The sequence below is a fragment of the Planococcus citri genome, chromosome 3 (genome assembly GCF_950023065.1).
Source record: "Planococcus citri chromosome 3, ihPlaCitr1.1, whole genome shotgun sequence".
NCBI classification, from domain to species: Eukaryota; Metazoa; Arthropoda; class Insecta; order Hemiptera; family Pseudococcidae; genus Planococcus; species Planococcus citri.
This window is the reverse complement of record NC_088679.1, coordinates 51,941,880-51,969,519: the sequence shown is the minus strand read 5'-3', so window position 1 is coordinate 51,969,519 and position 27,640 is coordinate 51,941,880. Positions and strand designations below refer to the sequence as shown.

At 33.2% G+C, this 27,640-nt stretch overlaps 3 protein-coding genes across 4 annotated transcripts in view; 1 reads left to right on the top strand and 2 right to left on the bottom strand.

Annotated features, from left to right (window-relative positions):
* The window catches only part of LOC135840138 (acyl-CoA Delta-9 desaturase-like), a 66,906-nt gene extending 49,561 nt beyond the window's left edge, over positions 1-17,345 (bottom strand). The window contains exon 1 of one of the 2 annotated variants that reach the window (XM_065356501.1): positions 16,991-17,345. The gene's annotated coding sequence lies outside the window, so the exon portion shown is untranslated. Of the gene's footprint in view, positions 1-12,101; positions 12,261-16,990 lie in introns of those variants that run through there. The other variant, XM_065356503.1, reaches the window with a different exon arrangement.
* A 1,516-nt stretch (positions 17,346-18,861) lies between these two features.
* LOC135840131 (protein lin-9 homolog) lies at positions 18,862-20,878 on the bottom strand. Its single transcript, XM_065356496.1, has one exon. It carries the CDS (start codon positions 20,876-20,878, stop codon positions 19,163-19,165), a length of 1,716 nt encoding a protein of 571 aa, XP_065212568.1. The 3' UTR covers positions 18,862-19,162.
* A 566-nt stretch (positions 20,879-21,444) lies between these two features.
* Positions 21,445-27,628, top strand: LOC135840608 (zinc finger protein 84-like). Its single transcript, XM_065357233.1, has 7 exons — positions 21,445-21,585; positions 21,656-21,841; positions 21,936-22,094; positions 22,164-22,498; positions 24,964-26,012; positions 26,170-26,230; positions 26,373-27,628. Exons 2-7 carry the CDS (start codon positions 21,704-21,706, stop codon positions 27,430-27,432), a joined length of 2,802 nt encoding a protein of 933 aa, XP_065213305.1. The 5' UTR covers positions 21,445-21,585; positions 21,656-21,703; the 3' UTR covers positions 27,433-27,628.
* Positions 27,629-27,640: the final 12 nt, after the last annotated feature.

Sequence of the window (27,640 nt, the reverse complement as noted above, 5' to 3'; positions counted from 1 at the left end):
ACTTCAATCATTTGGCAAATTTACCAAAAATTTTCTGTTTATTTTCTCCAAATGAAATAAAAATTAGAATTTGTTTAAAATACCTTATTCTATACACACGAAGACAACTTTTCACAACAGTTCAGAAATAAAATTATTTTCACCAAATAGGTACCTATTAAAAGAAATTCTGAAACACTTTATCTCAAAATTATTAACTTTTCACCAAAATGAATAATATGGACAATTTTGAGGAAATTTTAATACTAAAAAGTTTAAATCCAAATGAAATTTCAGTTAGGTAGGTATACCTATCTACATCACACAAAATCCGTCTGTTTATTTCACCGATCTAAACGATAAAACTTCGTGAAATATTTTTTATAACTACATGAATTTTGAAAATTAAAATGATTCAAACAAACAAAAATCCGAAAAAACCTAATAAGTAGGTACCTACTCAATACAAAATTTTGAACTTTTTACGATCTTCTTTTTCTAAAACTACTGAAAGTAGAATTCAAAATGAAACATTAACAAATTCTAAGAAAATTCGAAAGATTAAAATGAATTTTTTTTTCAAAATCAAAGGAATAGGTATACGTACCTACCTACTTCCTAACTCGAAACTAAATATTCATGAAATGAATAAAAAGGGACCACAAAACTTTAAGTCAATAAAATTAAAGTCGTATTGAACTGACTAAGTTAATTAAAACCCTTCGATTCCCCCCCTTTTTTCTTTTCTTTTTTCTTAGATGCCGAAAAAAGGTGAAAAACAGCAGATCGACTCGAAAGAATGGAAGGTCAAAGTGAACTTACCTCCCACGCCCAAAAATCCGATCACAATAAAGGGACGCCCAACATCGAAATTCATGGGCCTCGTCTTGGCTGGATATTGGTTATATGACTTGGGGAAGACATACATAACCACGAGAAAAGAGGATAAAAAAGAATGATTTATTCGAGTTACTTTGGTGTTCTTTGTAGTTGTTATTTTTTGTTTTCTTTTTTCGGTGACTCGCACCATATTGTGTATACTCATACCCAGTATCTTTTCCTAAGTTTATGTTAAAATAAAGCTAAAAAATACGTATGAACAACGTGTCGCCTACTTCATTTTCACCTATATAACTTAAAAGGTTACCTACAATATTATACATACACTCAGCGCGAAAAATAATGCCTATAGGCTAAATTACTCCAAACTACGAGAACATGGACAACAAATTCGTCCATATCTGGTAAGTACATAAATCTGTCGAGGTAAAACACTGTCAAAGAATAAATCCTTCGACACATCGAATATTCACACTTTGAAAATCGATAGGTACCAGACTTTCCAATACGAGAGTCTGGACCTTATAAAAATTAGCTCTTTTGGGAAGGGATCTCAGGGAGTAAAAAACACATTCGGGATAAGTACTTAAAAATCAAAACTAAATTCAGTTAGTATTCTATTTCGAAGGTGATAACTTCTAAATTTTTATTCAATAGAAAATATCGTGCAGTTTTAGTAACTTCAAAAGTCAAATACAATTACTCCTAAAAGAATTTAATTCAGTTTACATCGATAAAATTTTTCGAACAATTAATTAATCGCGAAAAATAATTAAAAATTTACAACGCGGTAATTAAAACAAAATTTATTCGTACACCACCCACGGTGTGAATCGAACGTCAACCGGTTCGGTAAATTTTGAGTGAATCGAGCTGAACGCGATTGATAATTATTATCAATTTTCGGTCAAAACAGTTGTATTTTTTACTTTCAAAACATTGTGTTTTTTCGATTGCAAAAATTGAGCGAAACAATTATAAGTTATACCTGAAACGCCTAAACCTAGTATTGAAGAAAGTGGAGTATTCCAAAAACTGGATGTACGAATTATTGGAAGATTTCTACAGAACCGAAGTAAGTACAAGTGCATTTAGCTCACTAATTTTACCGGTTCGATCAAAAAATTGCCACTAGTTGCAAGGATCAAAATTGGATAATAATTTCAAACACGTTTAGAAAATCTCGAACATTAAAAATGTCAAGTGTTAAAAACCCTATAAATTTTGGAAACAAAACACCAGAAATGGTACTAAATTTAACTGTTTCGGAAAACTGCATGAAAAACACACAAAATTCTCCCATTAAAAGTACACAAATTTCTCTAAATGAAAATGAAATTCAACGTTTTGTAAAGATTCGCGAAAAGAAAGAATTACCTACAAATCGTTCAAGTGTTCCAAAATCCGAACAATAAATTCGCACCATTTCCATCGAAATTCTCAGTTTCAAAAGCCTACCAATTTTGAATACCGAAATCTTTTCATAACTACTACGATGAATTCCAACTAGTGCATCTTGAAGTAAATCACAAGCAGATATTTGTGAACAAAGTTGTGGATTCTAGCTAATAATCTTGAAACGCTCAAAAACCAAGAAAGTTGATCTTTTTTCAAAAAAAAAAAAAAAAAAAAAAAAAAAAAACTAGAAATTCGAACACTAAGTTCGTGGCAAACTTTTGGTATCGTATTAAAATAACCGAAAACCCTATTTTTTGGAATTTACCACTCAAATTTGAATACTAAAAAATTCCGATTATTGGTACCAAATTGGCTTATTTATTTTTTTTCTTCGAACCCCATTATCAAAAGTTGATTTTTTTTATAAAAACTGTAGAAAATTGATTGATGATTCGAAAACAGTGTTATCAGAAAAAGCCATAAAAATACAAATTCTGTGTTGTTCCGAATTCACCCCCATTTCACTGACAATTAAAATTATTAGAGTGAAAATTCTGAAAAATCGAATCAAATCTTGATCAGGTTAAAATTTTCCTTTAGAAAAAGTTGATTTACTCAAAAATCACACATTTTGCCTCAAACGTCTATAAATTTTCAAATTGTACCCCGAATAAGGTATTAATTTAAAAATCCATCACTCAAGTTTGGGCTAACGTCTAGAATTTTTAATTCACAAAACAAACTAAAAGTTTGAAAAATTCTACTCGAGTTTACAACCCAAAAAACGCTATAAAATACTCAAAGTAAAAATCTTTTTGGAACTTTCTTCGTAAATTAAAAATGATAAAATTGAAAACTTCAGCGCAGATCTGAAACCAAGTGTCAAAATCTTGAATACCCATCAAATCATTCATAAAAATTGGAAAACTGATAATCAACTGAAAAATGATTAGATTCAGGCTAAGCGGAAAAAATTGAATTTTTTTTTAGTAATCAACAAATTTGTCCCATAAAACCCGCAAAAAATTAAACCATCACACATTTTGAATTTTTTTTTAAAAAATATTTCAGTATTACCGATGATTTAAGATTCAGATTATTTCGAAATTTGGAAAATATTATCTAAACTAAAATGAGATCAAAAATTGAATATTCACACTTTTTTCAAAACCTCAACGAAATAATCTCAGCTACCAAAAAACCAAAACTCGAAAGTGAATTAAGTATAGATTAAAAAGTTCGAAAAAAACTTTAGAAGAATAATAATAAAAATTCCTAATTTTTCGCCTACCTAATTCTACACATTTCGAGAAAATGATTTTTTTTTACCTTAAAAGAAAAATAGAAAAACATAACAAAAAAAAAAAAAATACTTAAGATAAAAATGAATCAACAAAAACGTTGAAAAACTAAAAAACATAAATCTTTGGCAATTAAATGACTAGAAAAAATAATAAAAAGCTGAAAATTATATTTTCAGAAAAAAATAAAATATTTTTGGTAACTAAATAATAATCAAAAACAATCAAAAATTAAAACTGAGTATTTCGATAAAAAATAAAAAATCTTTGGTTTCGTAAAAATTAAAACTAATAAAAATTGAAAAAATTTATCAAAATAAATCACAACCCAATAAAAACCAAAACAATAAAATGATTTAACAAATCGTAAAATATTTCATCTTTGGCTAATTTTTCGAAACAAAATGTAAATGAATACCCCTTACTGCCCAATAATCCAAAAAATCACTAATTTTGACCGATTTTGAATCGTTTTAAAATTTTCAAATACTCCTAAAAGGAATAATCAAGACCCAGTAAGCGGTATTTGAATCGAATAAACTATAAGTTTTACACAACTTTTAGTTGAAAAATGAATTCATTTTTGAAAAAGATGAAAAAATAATTATTTTTTCAATAAATAACTAATCATAAAAATTTGTTGAAAATTTTATTTTTTCAGACGGAAATGAAGATCTTATTGTGCGACGAGTGTACGGAACCGTTGGCCGAGCCAGGGGAGCACGCTCCAAAGGACGAGAATGGGGTGAAGAAAGAGGATCCACCGTATGTAACGGTTTGTAAACATGCGTATCATTGGGGATGTATCCACTATCTTTTCAAAACGACTACAACCCCCTCTCGCATCATTTGCCGACATCCTATGTGCAATCGAAGTCTGACTAACTTTGACTTTGTTCAGTTAGAATGTCCAACAAGGACACAAGTGGTAAACCAACCCCCAAACAACGAGCACATCAGGCAGATGAGATCGACAATAGGCCAGCTCCAAAAAGAGGTCGAGGTCTTGAAAGAATTGATTAAAAATCTACAAACCAAAAATGAAAAACAAGCTACGGAATTGAAAGAAAAAATCGATGCGAACGCCGTGCTTTCGAGCTCATTGACCGATCTAGAGCGCCGATTCAATCTCCTAATGGACCAGAAATTGAATCAGTACATTCAAGCTGGACCATCGACCCCCTCCTCTTCGATCACGTCAGGATCATACTCGAAAATTCCAGCTTTAATGGAATTAGGTACTTCGTACGTGGGACCGCCAGAGTATGATCTCACCAACGAACCCCAGCGTCAAATTCGATTCGACGCACCGGGTGTTGAACCTATGGATACGATGAGCTCGCAAATTTCGATTCCTCAAAAAATTGAGTACTCAACACCGCTAAATCAGTTGTACCCGACGCAAGAGTATTATAGAGATCGCAGTTCATCCCTACCTTCAGCGAACCGAGGAAGACGAGGAATCAACGAGCGAAGAGTATTCAGAATGCCGCGAGGTACTACGAAGCGAGGCCCGCCTCCGAGAGCGCTATCTCCGCGCGAAAATGAGCCCGAAGTACCTGAAGAAAAGAAAAACCCATCCGCCGAACAGCCCCGGTACCACAAAAAATACCTGTCGCGTTTTGGCAGATCTTCCAACGAACTCGAGCCCTATTATCCAATGAACGCGTACCCGTTTTATTTCACCGCCGCGGGCAGACAGGACAAAGCTAAAAATATTCACATGGTACTTTTTATGAACCAAGCGATGATGATCGGGGACGGACATATTCATGCGATGGTACATTGCATGGTTGATGAAGAAAAATATGGCCAATATCTCGATAATACCATCTATCGGCGAGACCTCTTAGCGTCTGATCTCTTTCGATTACTCGATTCAATGATAATATTACCGAAAAAATTATTTATCTCGATCGGTAATTTTGATGTGGTCTGCAATACATCTTACGATGACTTCACCGATGAAATGACGAAGATCGCGAATCTCCTTAAAGAGAAAAAAGTAACGGAGCTGATTTTAGCACCATTAGTGCACACGCCCCAACTTAACAACATCGCTTTTGACCACATCAAATTGGCACTGGAAACAGACTGGGGATTGCTAGCAGGTGCGAAGACGACGCGAGTAGACGAATTTTTCGAGCAACTGGATAAAATCCCACCGCCCAGAGATGAATTTGGTCCATATCACAACATCAAACGTTACGAAGAAATTTTGGACAAATTGGCCGAAAAATTCATCCCCCTTCCAATTTCTCTGCAAGAAAAAATCAAGAAAGGGAAAGTACTTCAGCCACCGAGTAAAGATCGACGACGCATTGAAATGCTCCGAAAGGGCCTAATTTCAAAAGACACCGAATCGAAGCCGACCATGTCAGTCCCACCAACCATCAAACAGGAAGAAATGGAAACTGACGATAAACCCTACACTCCGGATCAGTTGGCCGAATTAAAACGGATCGAAATAAGAAAGAAATTAATCGAACAGAAAACAGCTGAAAACGCCCAACTAGGCAAATCCGATGAGCACCCTGTAGGAGCTTCGACCAGCTCAGAATTGGCACCCGAAGATGCGCAAAATACGACACCGCAAATGCCAATTTTGACACCTCGTACCGACTTAAATCCGGCCACGCTGAACATGTCATCGACCTCCGCTCAGGCTATTAACCTGCCAGAAGTGACGCTTACCGCTATTAACGGTCAACAGGTGATACCACCCCTCACCTTTGGGATGAACTGGCAAACATTATTTGACCAGCATGCGCAGAGTTGGACCCAGGAAATGGAGCACCAAACCAGCGCGACGACAAACGAGTCTGAACAGGCTCCAAAAACACCGAACGTGTCGCTCACTGAAGAGCCCATCGTCATTTCTAGTGACGAGGAGAAAAAAGAGGGCTAATGGCTCATATTTCAACGCTCTATCGACTCAAGGTAAATTGCACAGAGTTTTTTGAATTTTTTATATCGCGTAAAAAATACCCAAATACTTGAACTACTTTTTCAAAAAAAACTCAAATTTTGGAAGAAATACCATCCAAAAATTACCTAGGTACAGATACGATTAAAAAACAAAAAAAAATTCGAACTAAAGTACCAAAATTATAAAAAAAAAAAAAAAAAAAAAAAAAAAAAAAAAAAACCCCAAAACATGTCGATATGAGCAAAAATGACCCTCTCAAAAAATGTAAAAATCAATCACGTTATTTTTCCTTCAATTTTGTTATTTTTTAATCTCAAATCAGCTTCGAAAGCTTTTATTTATTTATTTATTTTTTTTTTTCTCTGAGCTAAATTTCTCTGAAATAGAAAGGAAAAAGTCAAAACTTATAATTTTTCGTTTTTTAGATTTTCTGAAGTTTTGGAATAATTTTATTTATTGTATAAAAAGTGATTGATTACAAAAAATTACCCTCTAAATTTTTTTTTAGAAAAATCAGACTGATTTTTTAATGGAAAATGGTTTGAATTAAATTAAATAAAAACTCGAAATATTCGCGAATTTTCTACCTCTTGACTCAGTTTAAAAAGCACAATTTTGGCTTTAAAAGTGCTTAGGTAGTCTTCAAAAAATAAAAAAATAAAATCGTCGTAAAAAAGACCACCCAGCTGGAAGACAACATCCACCTTCCCACAACCGGTACCGTTACGCTCGCGACCTTCACCAGTAACCTAGTAACCGCCAAAACCACCTAAAAAACTGTGTCAACCTACATTCCATTTTCCATTCATCGATCCGACCATTAAAACGACCCGTAGAGCAGAAAAAATGAACATCCAAAAATGTAAATAAAGTTAAGATGTAATTTATTGAATATTTATTGATAATTTTTTTTTCATTACAAAAAACTCTACGCATTAATTTATCTATACATTTGTATAATTAGGTTATAAAATAGCACAAAATATTTTTTTTTAAATTTTTTTTTACAAACATACAAAATTTGTACTCTAAAACTACGATACAATAATACATGTATGTAAATTTTTCTTACAAACTTAAAATAAATTCAATTTATTTTTTGAATGTTTACAATTATCTTTTTTTATTTTTTACAAACTTATATTAACGTAAAATACGTTTACAGAATCAAAAAATTCAAATTCAAAAAAATTTTTTTTTTTCCAAAAATTTACAAAAATTTTAATTTTACTTTTTTTAAAATTCTTTTTTAACAAAGATATCACATTCAGGGCACAGAAGGCCATGTTGACTCAGACTGTAGACGGATAACATTCCTTTCAAAAATCTAGCTATCTTTGTCTTCCTGTGGAACAAAAATGGCATAAGTTTACTCAAATTTTATTTTTAATTTCTATCTAAAATTATTTTCTAAAAGAAAATACAACCTGGAAAAGAAGTCCATGAGCCAAGAAAAAGGATCTGTGCATTATTAGTTAAGGAAATCTTCTTTGTCTTCTTACTGGAACAAAAAGAATTAGGTTAGAATTTTCTAATTTTAAAATTAAAATTAAAATTATCATTTTAATTATCATTTTTCCTACTTATTTTTTTTTATATAATAACTAATTTTAAACTACGTAATCGTAAAAATGCTATAAAAATAAGCCAAATTTTTAGATTTACTCACCTTATTGTAAATACGAAAAATATCCCAACAGACTGGTTCAACTTTGGCTCAATCCTATTTTAAGTTTCACCCATCTTTCTCTGAACTGGTCCTAAACAAAAACAACATTTTTTATTTAATTTATTTCATAACTTTAAAATTTTTTTTTAGAAATAAAAAATGTACAGATATTTTAAATCGATCATGCGTTTAAATTAGACTGATTAATCCTAAGAAACAAAAATGCTCTTAAATTTTACATTATTTAATAAAAATGTAAATATGTTTTTGTACTTATCTTTAGTTTTTGATAAACAAAGTAATTCTCTTGCCATCGTCGTTGACCAAAATACACCTGTAAAGAAGAAGAAAAAACTTGAAATTAATTATGAGAAATAAGACTGACTAGAAATTAATTTATTCTTAATTAACTATAAAACAACGTTAAACAAATAAAAAAGAAGAAAAACAACGTTGCTTAGAATTAAGTTTGTTTAGGTACATTCCTATTTATTTTTATAATTTTTCTTAAAAATTTATTTTCCTTTTAAACTTTTTAAAATTTTTTTTTTTTCAAAATTTTTTTTAATTTGTTTTATGTTTCATCGAATAGTGGTGGTAAGTAGTTTCGCTTTCAACCGAACTCCGTGTACAACAGAAAGGTAGCGCAATTTTTTCCAAAAACTTAGCACTCTATCATAAAAATAAAATTCCAAAATTTCAATTTTTTTTTTTGAAAAAATGAACATTTTTTCTGATAAAAAAACAATTCATTTTTCCTCAACTTTTTTTTTCATTTTTCAAACTTCCCTAAAAAACAATTTTTCTTGCATTTTGAAGAAATGACAACTTTTCTAATAGAAAAATAAGTCACTTTCTTCAAAGTTTTTTCAAATTTTTTAATTTTTTTTCTTTTTTCTTATCAATGATTAATTTTTTAACTTTCAAAGTGCATCAATAATTACATCAAAACTTGATAAAATTACCTTTTTTTTTTTTTAGAATTTTTTTAGTTTTTTGAACCTTTTCTTTTTTCAATTTTTTTTTATTAAACTATAAAAACTCTACTCAAATTATTCAATGAATGACTTTCCAATAGAAAACCATCCATTTTTCAAAATTTTTAGTAAAAACAATAGCTATACTCAAGCCAACCTTACCAGCAATTTTTTCTTCAAAAATTCTTGGTCAGACTATCCAAAGACAACAAAGCCAAACAACCACGAACTTCTTGAGCTTTTTTCATCTTCTCCTGAAATCATAAAATTGAGGAAGGGTACCTTTTAGATTAACCCTCCCCCTCAAAGATTAAATCGTACTTAAATACTTACCATTTCGGCCATGACCCTGCTGTGGAGTGACCAGATCAAAGGTAGCATCTGATTGGTTTATTGATATCTTCGACTTCGGTCAAATATTGATGATCAATTGTAGTTACTCTTGGTCAGTAAGAGTCAACTCACCAGCACACTCAAAATTCACCTCACTTTTGGAATTATAATAAAAACCAAAGAGTTTCAAAATTTATTTTGGGATTACTATTCCCCGCATCACTCAAGCAAAGTACGGGGGGCAATAGGGTCACATCCAGTGAAGCACAATGTCACCTTTTTTCAAAATTTCCGTGCTTTCCTCTACATTTCCTCAGGGGATACTTTAGAAGTAAACCCACGTTAGGGGCAAATGTAAGGGGACAATATGCCTTCACTGGCTAGACAGGGATATTCATCGTATCTCTCTCAGTGGGTTTATAAATCTTTCATCTAAAGGAAGTACTGGAGAATCCAATCAATAGTTCGATTCTACAGTACTTTACGTAGATGAAAGCATATACTCGATGCACTTAGGTAAGGTGTTAAGTACGTGGGAACCACCCAAGAGGTGTTTTCACATCGTTCCATTAAGGGCAGATGTGAAAAGCTCACAAGTTCGTAAAGCTCAATTCCTTCTCGACTCGAGGCTAGAAGCCAAGTTGAGATGGAATTGATCTTCACTTGTCGATTCGCGCTTCGTCTGGTAGGTCTGACCGCGGAAAAGTAATAAGGCCACTCACTCCTACGTAAGAGTTGTGCTTGAGTCCCAGGTCCTCTGCCTTAACGTTCGTGTTTAAGGGAGAGTATTCGCGTTTAAACTTAAGTCTTCTAAATTCGCTACCCAACGCGGGCAATTTGATAGTTACACGTAGGTGGGTAAAAGCGATCCTACTTACGCCACTATTTGGTGGAATATATATTGGTTATACGCGTAGAGTTTTATATGTTTTAGACTTAAGTTTCGTGTTATAATTTTATTCCAAAATTATAATACACTTTTCGTGTTTATCGTGTGTTCTTATTTCGCGTGCGGTTCGAATTAATACAAGGTAAACTCGACTAAATCTGTTTAAATTTATACATATTGGTGTTGTAAAAGCTGAGCTAGCAGCGGGTAAGTACTATTTTAAAAGGTGATATATTACATCTCTTAGGGAGTTAGATTCATCCTGACCTACTAGGGAAATATTCTTATCCTCCTATCATTGGCAACGCCTCTATATATCTATTTAACAAATTGTTGAATTAAAGTTACAAAGAATGTCTGTGATTTTCAAGGCTGGGCAAAAATGAGATTATAATACTTATTATTTTGAACCTGACCTACGACATCTCGAATTTCTTTTTTAAAAATCGTTCGAATATTTATAACATCCGGTGTATTTTACAAACGTTTCACTTTCGAGTGGAAATGTATAACATCGCGGTTCGCCGTCATTTGACGAGCAAAATCAACACGTAAACTAATTTATTCTTCTTTCTTCGTAATTAAACCGTTGAACAATTACACATTGCATACAAGACACAAAGTCACAAAGAAAGCTTACTACAAATCAGATTATCATATGCATTACAAAATTCATACATGTACCTCTACCTTACATACCGCCGTAATCATTCGAATTATTTCTCTTTCTTCGCGATTAAGGCGAGTTCATTAGACAAAAAAATGACTTAGTTTCGAAATGAATCAAACCACATGTGACTCGATACGTAAAATTCAACCTTATCTGCGAGAATTCAATTTTTGTTTGTTGTTGTTTCGAGTTGTTGAAATGTTTTTAAAATAATAATAAAGAAGATAAGTCAAGGTTTCAGAGGTAAGGTTGAATTCCACAAGCTGGGTCATTAGTGTCTTAGCAGGAGAACTTTTTGGACTACCCCCCTATAGGGAAACAGAAAAATATTTTCTAAATATTAGTACATACATAGTTTTGTCCTTTTCAGCACTTTAAATCATTTAATAACGAATGAAAAAAATTAATATTTTTTCAGAAGATACGAAAAAAGCCATCATATTTTTTCCCTTCAAAGTCATAAATTCTTGATCGTTTTTCGCCTTAAAAAAATCAAATCAACCAATTTTTAAAGAATGTACTAGGTACTTCAATTTAATGAACGATAGAGTTTGAAACGACGATATTTCCGGATTTTTAGATTCAATAAATTCTGGAAAAAATTTACATATGCACCAACAAATTTTGTAAAATAAAATTATTATCGCTAACTTATTATAAATAAATATCTTTGCATTTCATGCGACCAAGCAAATTTCTAACTCTGAAATAGAAGGTAAATTTTGAATTAGATTCACGTCAGTTGCACTTGAAAGCTTTCCGAAACACGAACACGAAAGCAAGTTGAAACCTCCATTATTTAGGGTGAAGACAGAATGAATCTTAAAAGAAAGGCAAAACTTTCCACTATGTTGGGCCTTTTTCATGTTCAATTTCAATAAGAAAATATGAAAAATAATTTTTTATGACCACTCTTCTTTTTCAAATCGTTACGTAATTTTTTTTTTAAACTAAAATCCATTTTTCATTCGAATAGAATATAAAAACAGTCACTGAGCTTAATTTCACCATTTTTGCACTTGAATGAAACATTAAATTCATCGTGCAACGAATCAAATAAAATATTAAAAAAATTAATAAAAATTCAATCGAATCATATAAATTGAATAAACTTACGTAAAATCAGGTATAAAAATCAATAATTAGGAAAAAACACAAAATTCACTTTACGGTAAACGACTATACCTAAACGTAACTCAAACCAATTCGATAGACAACTGATGGAATACGATTTAAATTCATCGCTTTAAAACGCTGATAAAAATGATAAAATAAAATCATGTGCTTTCCGTCCGGAGATTAAAATGAACGATGATTGGTCTTCATGATAACTCGAAACGAGAACGATGACTAATAGAATGGAAAATTTTTTATAAAAAAAGCAATGGAAAATTTTTATAAAATCGCACAACACGTACAGTCGTACATACAAAATTTAATCGGCAGTTAATGATCAAAGGTATCTATTCACTCTTTGAAACTTCATTTTTGCTTTCGTGTTGAGTCATATTACGCACTCACACCCTCAGAATTGAATATAGGACTTTGATTAGAGGAAAAAGCATGACATAAATTTCTAAATTAAACTTCGAGCAGCGTCACATTATTTATTTACATAATATGTATGTAGTAATAATATTGTACCCACTGTTTCTCATGTTGATTTTGACTTATGATACCTCTACCTATTTTGATCAGAAAATGCTTCGATTAGGTGCATTTGAACCAATTTGATTCTCAGGTATTTGACTAGACTCTGCAGGACAGCAGAGTTTAAGAAATATTCATCAAAACGGATTCTAGCTATATGTTCTTATTGTACAGGGTGTTCCAGAATAACCTTTCACATTTGTTTTTTTCATTACTCTGAGAGAAAAACGTTTACAAAAATTCTTTTACAACCAAAATGAAGTAGAAATATGCCGTTTTTAGACCATGTATTTGAGTTTTCATTAAAAATTAAGTTTTAAAAATTTTTCCATCGAGATATTTTCCATCATTTTTGACACATTCGATCAAACATTTTTTCGAATTATTGAACACTTCTCTTCCAATCAGTCTCAACTCACGAATAATATTACCTAGAAGATGTTTTAGAGTCCTAGATTCATCCTGATACACTTTTGACTTGAGGTAACTCCATAAAAAAAATCAGGGGGAAAAGTCAGGGAATCGAGGTGGCCATTAAATTTCTGTGTTCAACGAAATTATTCAATGACCAAAGTGCTCACACGCTAAACATAAATTGTGTTTGTCTCTGAATGACAGGTTGCTCCAACATACACCTAGTAAGTAACTCTAGATACATCGTCACGTCTGCCTTTCAGTTCAGGAACAAGAAACTCGTTTAACATTTTGCCTTACCCCTCACCGTTACTGTTTCATTAAACACACATGGTCCCACTACACCAAATTTAGCCACGCCCAACCAAACAGTCAACTTAGCAAAGTGTAGAGGTTTCTCGAGTATTATCAACTGATTCTCTGTACACTGGAAGCGCACATTCTGTATATTCACTTCACTGTTTGGATAAAAATGAGCTTTGTTACTGATGGGTAAAGAGTAAAGAGTTCCAGGACCCTATATTTTTAAAAAAGGCCTTCACAGTAAAAGCACACTGTACAGCCATATACTTCTCCAGGGCAAAAAATAACTATTGAAACATAATTCGGCATGCTTTGGCTACCTAGAACCGCCTTTACCATTCCCCTAGCTCCACTTGAACACAGATCAGTGGTTACCAAAATGTGAAAGGTTATTCTGGAACACCCTGTAGAAGTCATAATTCCTCCATTTTGAAATATAAAAAGTCTCAAGCCACGAATGAAGACGGTTTTTGGATGGAATAAAGATGGCGATGTACGAAACGAAGCCCACAGATTGAAAAAATTGTTGGCTTAATTGAACATTTAAACTGGATCCTACGCAAGCATGTGAAAAAACCAGTTTTACAAAATCAGAAAATCACGTTTTCCATTTTCATGAGTAACACAGAGAGACACTCCATTCATTATTTTCGTTGAACAGGTTTTCAATTCATAATTTCATATCTAGGTAAATGTGATTTCGAACATTGTGCAGGGTAGCAGGGTGATTATCGTATTCTGTACACGATATTTTAAAATTTGTCAGAATAAAAAAGAGACAAACGATTTGCCATTATCAAGAATTCAATTTCATGGTACCAAAAAATTTGAACGATTAGTAAGTATAAAAAAAAGACAATTTAAAAGAAAAAAGGAACAAAAAAATTTTCAAAAAAAAAATAAACCAAAAATGATTTGAATTTGAGAAATAAAGTTCAATTCTGAAGCATACCATTTTGATATAAATTAGGATCCTCGAAGCAATAAAAAAAATTCTATAATAGAATGCAGGAAATTATACAGATAACCAGTTTCGCCGCTTTTTTCATGAAATCATACACATATTACGCAAGCCAATGAAATCGTAAGAACTGAGAAGAGAGTACCTACGAGCAGACTTTCAGACAAGTACAGGAAGGCCAAGATCGTACTTGTTCCTACTCTTACAAGAAGAAACTTTCAGATTAGTAGCGCACCTTTCTTCGCTCTTGATTTTGCACTGTATTCAGTGAAGGGCCTCGCGGTCTACGCTATACGAATTGCGGAATAGCCTATGCAGCCCAACTAAGGTAGGTATAAATTGAACATTTTCACGTTAATTCACTAGCAATAGTTAATGCAATAATAATTTTCGAACACCATCAAATACATTACATACTAACTGTTCGATGATTTTTGAAAATTAAAAGTCTATTATTGGAGTTCGAATATGACAACTTGTATTGGTTGATTCATTAATTTCAGATGAAGTTATTTTTTACAGGTACTCGTCGTAGTCATAAATATTTCATTTTTAGCTTTACTTCCCAATATACGATGTATCTCTCTTGAACACGTGAAACAAACAATTGAAAATGACCAATTTATGCACTGGTTGGGCTACACAGGCAACCCAGCATACAGAGCAGCCCCTTAACCTTTTACTGACGATGAAAATTCGTCGACTAATTGAAATTGTTTCGATATGATTCGCAGATTCATAAATTAAGTACAATATGAATGATTTTCAGAGTTCATTCAACGGCGCTGTACAATTGAAAAATACGTGTACTAATAAGGTTTCATTCAAGATCATGGTTTCAGCTACAGAAATTGAAATTTCATAGTTCTTCGTTATTTGATAATGATACCTTTTTAAAGGCTTCTTTTTCACTCGAATCAATACACAAGAATACTGCTGAACGATGGGATTAACACGTGGACATTTCGAATCGAAATATCAACACATTATGTCTTCGGTGTACGTGACTATATGTACAGTATATTATAATATCGATGCATCGTTGATGAAACTTGAAATAAAATTTTTATAAATTGTAATAGGTACATATTATTTTGATGAAATTTCTCAATATTCATTCATTAACTTCTCGATAGGTACGTCAAGAGAATAGATACCTAACAAAAAGAAAGTAAAATACGTTGCAGGTTTACGTTAGTGATTTATTTCCAAAGATATTCTATGTTAATAAAAAGTATTTAGTTTATTCGTATGGTCAACTAATGTTTTGAAATGGGGATCGTGGAAGATCAACTGTTAATTAGTTTAACTACCGAGGCCTAATAAAGACCGGTTCGTATACTTACCTACTATACGGTAACTTAACCTATAAAATTTTTTACGAAGCAAGACCTAGTGTCTTGACTAAGATATTGTGACAATGATCCTAATCCTAATATAGAATACTTGACAAGTTTTGAAACTTCAAATAACTTGTAAAATAGTATTATTCAATGAAAAACGATGTGGGATTTTTCATAAAAAGTTCAACATTTCTTCAAACCGTATTTTATCGAAAACTATTCGACGTATCTACAAATTCATGCATAGAATTGTTCAAATCGTCTTGAAAAACATGTACATATTTCCAAATTTGAGCCCAGAATTTCCGAATTTCATATAGAGGGTTTGCAGGCGAACCGATACTACCATGTAGGAGATGCGTGATAGGAGGGGTAGGAGAGGAGGCAAATTTTTCCGCAGTGTTGATCATTCGGAAAATAAAAATGTACACTGTGCTGTATCGATTGAATGAAATATCTTAATTTTTTAAACTGTTTTCAAAAATTCAAATTCTACAAAAAAATTGGTTTTTGAAATAACCAGTTTCTTAGCAAACAGCTGAAATTTTCATGCCTGTAGTGCAGCAGTAGCATGTAATCATTCATCAAAAAACAACAAAAATTCAACATTCAATCAGTTGAATTTATAATTTAAAAAATCGTGAATTCGTAATTCAAAAACATTCATTTTCCTCGTATAATCTTTGTAGTGTATGTAACTAACTATGACTCCTGCAAGATAATGTAACTCAAAACCGCCAAATTTAAAATATGTCAACAATACAGTTCAAAATATTGCAAATGATTTGAGTAATTCTCTTAGAGCATATTTATCACTCTGATTCTCTGAGGTATGAACTTAGAACATAGAAAAAGAAGCTCAAGTTCAATAAGCGATATGCAATCTGAAATCGCTGAAGCGCTACTTCTATATGTATTAACTAGAGCGACATAAATTGTGTCATATTCAGTAAACCAGAAAATCAGGGAAACAAGTTCTTGAAATTCAATACATAATACCATGAAATCATTTCTCACTTCATTTAGAAATTCTGAAATACGTTAGCATCATTTATACAATTTGGTATTGTTCATTCGTCAAAAATTTTCAAAATTATGATCTCTGAAACCGTTGACTGTTATGAAAGCACAAATCAATAGCTATACTCTGATAGCGGATTCGAGTAAAGTCGGCAGTCATGTTGAGAAGTACGAAGTAGAATATTGTACTCGTAGCTGAATTCTATATGGAACTTGGCGTATGATAAGAAAACTAATGTAACGAAGTACGAATCAGCGAGTAATTAAAGATACTATGTACACCAGAGTGTGCCATCAGGTGTCATTCAACTTACTTGAAACTGGATACGAATTCTTCTTGAAAAAGATCACAAAATGAGGAATGAGTAGAAAATTCGAACGATGTAGATGCTTTAAAATCGAAATGTTACGCACTATCACGTAAAACTAACACCACTAGGTATAAACTACTGAAAAAAAGTAATTAGACCATCACGGTTATAAAGTTTTAGCATTTTTAAACGCACATTATTCTAATCTCAGTTCTCACTATAGTTTCAACAATACTGAATTTAAAATTCTTATGATTCCAACAAAATATTGAAAATTTAAAGTTCACAAATTACAAAGTAATCAAAAACGAACACTAGACAGAAAACTATCTAGAAACTACGGTTAAGTATTTCAGCTTCACGTGTTTAGTCGAATTCTTCACGAAATGCGATTTGCGATTTACAGAGATCGGGGAAGAGAGGGAAAAGTCACGTGACTTATGAGTTGGACTTGTGTGGCGTGATGTAAGAACTTCCCTCCTGTCCCTTCTATCATCTTCCAATAACTGAAAAAAAAAACGTTGATGCCATTTGTCGTGTGTTTCGCTAAAATTCTCTTTTCTTTTGAATTTGATATTTTGATTGTTGTTGAAAAAATGAAAATACAAAATTTTTCTTTATTAAGAAAAAATGATTTTTCAAGGATTTTTCCCATATTTTTATAAATTTTACTTCAAGCTTTTATACATGTACTTTCGACTTTCGAGTTTGATCAAGTATATCTAATTTTTAGATAGTTTTTAATGCACTGAATGGCCAAATTAAAATTTAAATAATGCAAGTAGGTACATAGGTACAGGTATTTTGAAACTTGAAGGATACTGATTTAGAATTTACTTTCGAATCGAAACACATCTTTCAACACATTTGTTTAATGAATATTTGGATTTCAATGATGTTTCGAATTTCGATGATTTCCTGATGAACCAAGACAAGATACTCTGACAAAAGGGTAGACATACATCGCTGTCAACCGTAAAAGCAAAAACTCTGATTCAATTTTAAAGTCATAATTTTATAATTTTCCATTTCACGTCAGTTTACATTCACATTCATTCTATTATTCAAATTGAGTTGTCAATGAAGTTTTAGCATTATTTTGTATTTTGATTGAATGATAGGAAAATTCAATTATGTACCTACTCCAGATTTTTCAACAAAAACAAACGAACTGGGAACTGGGATTCATTTCGAGGTTCTCTTTTTTTCGATTTAGCAAATTTTACTTTTCGTTTTCTCTGTTTTCCCGATCTTCATTGTTCAGTACCTACATCAGTTTTAAAAATTTAGGCACTTACGTCTTACGTCAGTAAAATCATTGTGGTCTGGTGGAAGCTTTTGAAATTTGAAATTTGAAGTCGGACACAAATCACTGAAATCACTCAATGCCGATGTCGATTACATTCAATTCAATCGATCGTTCTTTTTTTCAATCATTCAAAATCAAATTAATTATTCAAATTCAAAAACTTTTTCAAAGTGAAAAAAAAATAAAAATTGAAAAAAATTCTGCCACCACTAGATTGAAAATTAGCCAATCACATTCCTCGATTCGATTGGATTGGTTAAGGCAGCTCGGAGCTGCTCTAGGATTGGTTGGTGGTGGTACGAAACCGATAACTTACTGGTAAGTTACCGGTAATTTATGTAACTTATAAATTTTCAACAAAAGTCGAAAAGGCTCAGCAGGTTGAACCACGGTTGAACTGTTATAGTTTGAATCATCCAAAACTTTCAACTTTCAACAACTTACTGAACTAACTGAACTGACGAATCTAAATTCCATATCAACCATCACCACACGGCACACGTACGAGGCTACAAATGCCCAACAAACTATCAAGATGAATTCGTGTGAAAAAACTCGATACCTAACAAATAACAATACATTTATTCAAATTATTCAAATGACAATTTTTGGAATAAAAATTATTGCAACGAAGAAGCGAACTAAATTAGTTGATACAGTACACGATGTTAAAAAACATTATGAACGTTGGTGATCATTAAAAATTACAACCACAAAAATTGAAATAAAACATTTTGTACATAGAACAAAATAGGTTAGTACCTAATTTACATGCTAAATTGATACATCGATTCAAAAGTGAGAAAATTGTACTATTGAATGACTCTTTCAATAATTTCCTGTACTTCTCTCTTTTTTATTTCGAGTTACGACGACGTTATAAAACTTTTATACCCACTTAGTCCATTCTGTATATGCTGCATGTGTACTTCAACGCAGCTTTCGAATACCTTTTGGTTACTCTGGCTCAATTTGAGCTTGATTTGGATCATGGTTTTCTTTAGTACGTCAACTTCGTACGGTTTACAGTCGTGTTCAGCTAAGCTTTTAATTTGCAACATGAGCGCGGTGAGATCAGTGATTAGTTCAAGCATTGAGTCATCTTCAACGACTAGTTTTGAAGGATCAGTGGTCACGGTGTTATTTTTCTCGACTAATTCTTTGGCCAGAGTTGAACTCTGATCTTGTAGATAGGCCGGAGAGAGTATAGATGAGACTGCTTCATCGGGACCAAGCTGTTCAAGGTGCTGATTCAGCAAGTTGATGGTTTCACCCAGATCGCGGTTTATTATTTCTAATGCTATTATGTTTCCGGCGTAACGAGTTTGAAATTCTTCGGTGACTTGTTGGCCATATAAATCCATTCGTTCGGTTTCGGCGTTCATTTCGCGTAAACTTTGTATTTGGGCTTTCTTAACGTAGAGTATTTTCTTCAAACGGACGATTGTCTTGATCAGTTCGCACGGATATTCTCCAATCATACCATTATCGACGTTCAACTTGCTACCGGAAGCGCACATACTCAGCATCAGGTCATTGGTGAGTAAAGGCTCGCGGACCATTTTATTCGATAACTGAATGGAATTTATGTTACGAGGTCGTAAGGTTTGGAGCAGCGATGATTTCGAGATTGTTTCGGGTGTTTCGTTCGAAAGTACTTCGTAGTCTGGTATCGAATGCGTGCCCAATCCAGGTTTATCGAAGCTCACTCTGTAAGTATTATTCGACGTATCGACGGCGTCGATTTTACCACTGAATAATCCTTTTTTAGGGACTCTCAAACGAGCCGTCACACTGGTACCGATGACTGGCTGTAATGGGATTTCGTCGGGAACATTTTTAAAAGTGCTGATTTCAGATGCTTTACGTTGCTGCAGAAGTCTGATTTTACTCCTACGACGTTCCAATTCACGCATCTCTTCGGCGAAGAAATTCTGCGAACAGCGACGCGGTTTACCCATCATTCGACGTACCATACACCATTCAGCTCTAGTCAAATTATACGTTTTCAACTGAGGGAACGATTCTTTCAAGCATATGTTGAAATCGTTATTTTCTAAAAACAACGGTCGATCTATATTACTGTAAAACCACTCGGAACATACCCAGTTGTAAGCTTTGGGTAATTTTAACAAATTGCGCAACTTCAAGCCGATAATCTGATTGACTTTGTTTTCAGCTGATGTGGTAGACGAACTAGTCGTTGGAGTTATTTTTGCAGCAGTAGGTTCGGTAATAATGAAAGGTTTCGCAGGTGTTACGATTTTTTTGACTGGTCGTTTAGACGGCGTAGGTGTTTTTGCTTTGATTTTCGGTGTTGATTGTCTCTTATCGGGTGTTCTGGTCTCTTTTTTGGTCAACGTTGCGTTGTAAATGTCATCGTCATAGAAAAGTTTATTTTTCTTGCGAACTCGAGCCGGAGTTCCGCGTCGATTGAGAACTTGTTCAACGTTTCGTGGCTGCTGTTGTAATTTTTCGGCCTGGATTTTCGCCACTTCTTCGACTCGTTTGAGGCCAAATAAAGATGGACATAGTTCGAGTTGTTGCTGTTTTTCGGTTTCTTCTTCGCGTGCGCCGTTCATTTTCTTGGAGATTCCGTTATATCAAAGCTTCGACGGAATCGCTGTCTATGTCATTCGTCACTGTGGAATAATAATGAAATTAATACTTACATTGTAACGTATCATACTTCAATGATTGATAAAGCGTATATAGCTAGGTATATTCTTACGTGATAGATAATCCATGCAGAAGGTGTTTACAGGATGGTTTTAACGTTTGTGAACAACACACTACGCGAATAATTCGCAACGTATTAAACACAGTAAATTAATTCTCGACAATTTTATACTTCGCCACTTTTCAAACCTTTTTTCGCGGGAACACATCCACACTCCACAGTAATGTAAAAGAAATCGAAATAACTTTTAAATCTTTGTATTTTTGGTCGAGAATTCATTATTTCATATTAATTTTCTTAAATTTCCTGTATACCTACTTATATTACGATGAGTAATGACTAATGTTCAAAAAAATATTGTCACACAATTTGAAAAATTTGAATTTGGCCCGCAAATTATACTGATAACTGATAAGAATTGTCCGCCATGTTTTCCTAGCATGGGCCTGTTGTTTAGTGACTAGTGTTGATCAATTCGAATAATGGTTTTCGTTGTTTCTTTTTAGATCAATTCGAATAATGGTTTTCGTTGTTTCTTTTTAAAATTAGATTAAATTCTTACTTGATACTACAATTTACAATACTTGATACAATTTTCATGGTGTGATGGTAAGAATTTTGTCAATTTGAGTGGAATTAGAAGCAATGTTTCCTGTCTCATACCTTCTCAATCTTTCAGTGATGCTTGTGTTACCATTCCGTGAGGCGTGAATGAGATCAATCAAAAATGAATGTTACTGCATCATTATCAAATTTATGTAGACTATGTTTGGAGGCAGACCAAGCAAATATTCCAATATTCAAAGAAAACGAAGCCGGTGCATGCGAATTATTTGACAAAATATCAACTTGCCTTCCAGTAAAAGTAAGTCAGTCGATATAAATCATTCATTTCACCTCGAAATGTATTTTGTTACGTTTAAGATACTGCTCACTACACTTTCCGTGTAACTTTTCAGCTCACAGAAGATGACCGTTTACCGAAAAATATCTGCAGCACTTGCCACAATAGTGTAGATTTCGTTTACAACTTTTGGCAAATATCATCGAATACGGAGAAACAACTGAAAAGTATGGTAGAAAATGCCGAACGAATCAGCAACGATTACGAAGTACAGGTATGTTTGACCCACCATCAGTTTTATTCTCGATAAGAATCGTACTGGAACTGTTCGTTTATTTTTCAGGAATGTTCTATTGACGCTAGTCCAGAAAACACACTGATCTTGTACGAAACGTTAGAGGATAAAGATGCCATCGAAGAGAGAGACGACGAAGAAATACCAGATTCCAGCAATATCGAAATTAAAGAGGTGTATTTTGGCGAGTACTTGAATCAGTGTGATACCATTGAGGATGAGAATACCGTGCTCATTAACGAAGAATCGCCTAAAACCAAACCAAGCACATTAGCTAGCGAAATTCTTTTAACTAACGTTAGTGAAGATGCAGCGACGCAATCCAATAATGTTGAAGATATTCAGATTAGTCAGATTGTTGAAAGCAGCAACGTATCATTGAGGTAAGTTGAGCAAAATATCGTTCGTTTCTTCATTGAAATTTGAAAGAAATTTCTCAAATAGTATTACTGAAGTAGGATTTTCTTTTATATTCATTTACGTACGTATGTTTTGGTACCTGAAATGTATCTAAATAACTACTGCGATGTATGGAAGTGTAAATGTTGCAATATCGATTATGTTTCGTATTAATTTTCACGATTGATTGAATCCTTTTTGTCTTGATTTTTTCTATAAAATGTACGTCTGCGTACAGATAGGGGATTATTATTGGCTCGTGTTTAGGGATCAACCACAGGAGTATTCGTTTCATAAAAAATTGTAGTTTGGACATTTTTATGCTGAAATATTGTATTCTAAGTTTCAAATACTTATCACTCTCATTTCTCTTTGTGCACAATTGTCCAACGTTTTTATTACTCACTCGCATCTTCCATTTTAATGGTTTATCGTGTAAAGAAAAAAAAACTTCACATCTATATTTCTGTCTATCGTTCGTAACCGTAGTCTAACTTGAAAAGTTCGACAATTGAAAGCAGAATTTTTGGTGTGCACCAGTGCTGATCTCTATTTACCTTTCTAGGACTTTTGACGAGGAGAATTCACTTAAGCTGAAGTTATGGGATGTCGCATTACCTGATATTTTTCTTATACCATACGGTTACGAAGCTGAAACGCATTCAGTTGATCCAAATGCAGTCGTTCTGATGGATTTACAAAAATCGACTCTAGTTGTACCTGAAAAAAGTCACGCATTTGTTTGTGATATTTGTGAAACAGCGTTTAATGAACAGTTACCGTATTTGAAACATTACGAAGAAGTTCATAAACAGTTTAAATGTCCATTTTGCGCGAAATCGTTTGCTCGCCGGAATGGATTGGAGAATCATCTATTTATACATAGCACGCGGCGTGATTTTCCATGCACGATGTGTTCGGCGAAATTTAAACGTCACTATGATCTAAAACGACATATTAAACGAATGCATAACAAAACAATCGAAATTAAAATTTTCGAATGTGATAATTGCTCTTACAGAACGAAGCATAAAAATCAGATGAGGATACATGCTCTTGGTCACTTGGGTATATCATTATACAGTTGTGATTTGTGCGGTAAAACGTTCAAAACGAATTTGGATTTTACCGTCCATCGTAACAATCATTTAGGCATTAAGCCATTTCAATGCGATATTTGTGGTAATCCTTTTACCCGAAAGCATTACATGCTGCAGCATCGTAAAACGATGCACGGAGAATCGTGCTCTTACCAATGCGACATATGTGGTAGAAGTTTTTCATATAGATCCAGTTTGAGTATTCATTTGAAATCGCATACTGGCGAGAATAAAGTACAATGCGACGTATGCGATAAAGTCGTCAGCAGCAAAGTGGTTTTAGCTAATCATAAAAAAATTCATTCTGACGAGAAAGAATTTGTGTGTGGAATTTGTGGGAAAGTTTACATTAATAAATACTCTTTGCAAGAGCATGTACTCGTTCATACTGGTAGTAAACCATTCCAATGCCAGCAGTGTGACAAGTCATTTTCTACTCGTAAAAAATTATTAAATCACGAACAAATTCACGATCATATTCGTTTATTGTATTATTGCAATTTTTGCGATAAATCGTATTTATCTAAATTTAAATTGAACGAACATATGCAAAAACGTCATTTATGTTGAATTTTATTTTGCAAATATATTAATGAAATTAATCTTTTGTAATCCTATGGTTTTCTTTTCTTTTTTATAAATTTTTCTGCTGTAAATACTTGCTAAGAAACTGCTCGAGTTGAAGGCATCCAAATTGATGGAGACTCCTGTAGGTTAAAAGCGTGTGTCGAAATCTTTTGAAATTGAATTTTAAAATTATATATTATATACTTCATTGCATTTTTTGGCGAATTTCTTCGATGAGATACATTTTATAGAAAATCGCTGGAATTTTGGCCTGTTAATCGATTCAAAAAAACTTCTATTCTAAAACTTTCAAAGAATTTTTTTGTTTTCAGTGATCCGCGAAATCGCCTATTAACTTATATCGGTTCTCCGAATGAACTGAAAATATTTTAAAGTTGATTTCCAGCTTGGGGTGAATTTTGGTAGATAGCTCTAGAACAAAAATGTAGAATTAGAATAACTAAAAATTTGATGGTGTATTAAGTACATAGACATTGATAATCGACCTAATGGTTATCTAGAACACTTACGAATTTAGGTTTAAAATTTTAATAATAATATTTCCCCGCTCGGAAGAACAGTTATGTCCTATTGTCACTTCTGTATTAGAAAATCATTCAAATTTAATCATCGCATAACGACAAAATTTCATTTTAAATTGACAGATCATTACGTCATCTCTTTTAAATTTACCGGCTGTATGAATAATGAACAATTGAACGATATAATAATAATTTATGAATTTGTTGGTGGAATTGAAAAAGCTGAACGTTTATTTTTAGGGAATGGATGTCAAAGAACGAAGATACGGATATGTCGGCAGAAAAGTTTCTGGATATGATATTAGTTAAAGCCGAACCGAAACCAGATAACAATCCGTATTCGTGCGTTATATGCGGAGAAGATTGCGTAAACGAGGAAAAATTGATCGAACATGCTCGAGTTCAACATAAATCTCATAAATGCCCATTTTGCAATAAAATCTTCGCCCATAAATACGTTCTGGAGAATCACCTGTATGTGCATACAGATAAACGAAAACATCCGTGTTCTCAATGTGCGCTGTCTTTCAAACGTGAAGTCGATTTATTGAATCATGTTAAACGAACCCACGCCAGGAGCGAAGTTATTCTATATCGATGCGATAAATGCGATTACACGTCTAAAAATCGGTTCGGCATCAAAGTGCACATATTAGCCCACGATGGTATTTCGATATACAATTGCGACGAATGCGGTAAAGGATTCAGCTCAAAAGCCGGGCTAAGAACGCATAAAAATAATCACATGGGTATCAAACCGTTCCAGTGTGACATTTGTGGAAATAGTTTCACCAGAGGACCGTATTTGAAACAGCATCGGCAAATGGTGCACGAAAATCCGCATTCGTTCAAATGCGATATCTGTTACCGAGGATTTTCGTTAAAATCCACGCTGAAAAATCATTTAAAATTGCACACCGGCGAAAATAAAATTCTCACTTGTGACATGTGTGGTAAAACGGTATCTAGTAGAAACGCGCTCATAAATCACCAAAGAATACATACCGGTGATAAACGATTCTCGTGCAATATTTGCGGTAAAGCTTACGTTACCAAATTACAAGTTAAAAGACACGCCTACGTTCATACCGGCGAGAAACCATTCTCTTGTAATATCTGCCAGAAGAAATTAGCCACCGGAAGCAGCCTCCTGCAGCATATGCAAACACATTGGGAAAATCGCGCCTCATATTCTTGCAATATTTGCCACAAGCAGTACATCTCCAAGTACAAACTACGTTCGCATATTTCCACTTCTCATCAAGAAAAAATTCTCGAGTCAGATAGCTAGGTTAGAAAATACGCAATTTTATTATTTTTTCAAATAATTAACGATCTGCTGAAACAAATTGAAAGATAGGGACAGTTGCACGCCAATATATATATTTTTTTAATTTTATGAGTTTAGTCTTTCGATGTGCTGAAAATTCGTTTACTTTCCTATAGGTACTATCGAACAAATAGAATCAGCATTTTTGAGAAATGATTTAGTAAAATGCATACATGAGTAATTTGGATTTTTATTGAGAAAATGTTTTTTAAATCTGAAAAAAAAATGAATAGATGATAAAATTATCTTATTTGTATTATCTATACAATACTGAATGTTATTATTGAAAACTGAAATTATCTAATTTGATTGTTCATAGGAAGAACATACCGCTGAAGAACGAACCAAAAGATATAGATAATTCTGAATACGAACTGGAAGATTTTAAGAATTCGTACAACTGTCACTTGTGCTACAAAGTCTTTCAAAAAGAAGACCAATTAAACGAGCATTTGACTAAAATGCATCGCTGCTTCAAATGTCCAATTTGTCAGAAAAGTTTCGGTCGCGCTGCTAATTTAAGATACCATATGAACGTTCATAAAGAATTTAAGGACGTGAAATGCGAAAAATGCGGATCGTTTTTCAAATCTGTAAGCGACGTACGAACGCACATGAAACGCGTACACGCTGATCCGAAAACAATGGTGCAGCTTAGATGTTCACATTGCGAGTATGTAACGCCTTATTATAGTCGTCTAAAGAAGCATATGCTGAGACACTCCAATACTTATTTGCACTACTGCGAAGAATGCGGTAAAGGATTCAATCATTCGTTGGATTTGCAAACGCATATCAACAATCATAAAGGAGTTAAGCCTTACCAGTGTGAAATTTGCGGGAAAAATTTCAATCGCGAGTCGTACATGAAAAGGCATCGCGAATCTGTGCATGTTCAGCCCTTTTCGTACGAATGTGCCTATTGCCAGAAAAGATTCTCGTTCAAATATTCCTTAAAATCTCATATCAAGGTTCATCAGGGAATAATCACTCAATACCCTTGTGATTACTGTCCGAAAAAATTATCTACCAAGTTGTCTCTTCGTAATCACATTCGACTGCATAATGACGAGAGACCTTTCAAATGTGACATTTGTGATAAGCGATATACTACGAACGGCGAATTGAAGTCGCACTCTTTTAGCCATGTTAACGAAAAACCATTTAGATGTGAAAAATGTCCTAAAACTTTCAGAGCAGCCTTCATGTTGAAAAATCACATGACCATTCATGCAACTTCTAGGGAGCAGATTAAGTGTTCGTTTTGTGAAAAAATGTATTATAGAGAAAACTCGTTGAAAAAACATGTGCAAAAACATCATAAAACTGAAGCCACCGATAGGCACATGGTATCCGAAAATGTAACGTTACCTACCTAGGTTCTCGAACGATAGATGATTTTTTTGTGGACGATGGTTTTTTTTTCATTTATAAAGTGGCAAAGTCTTGCATTCTTTTTTGTTTTTTAATTTTTATCATGAATCATGATGTTTTTCAAGTACTGTGATGCTGTATTGTAACTTAATTTATGATTTTTTTACTATGGACTTTCTCGAATATAATTTTCGCTACCTATCTTTATTTTCA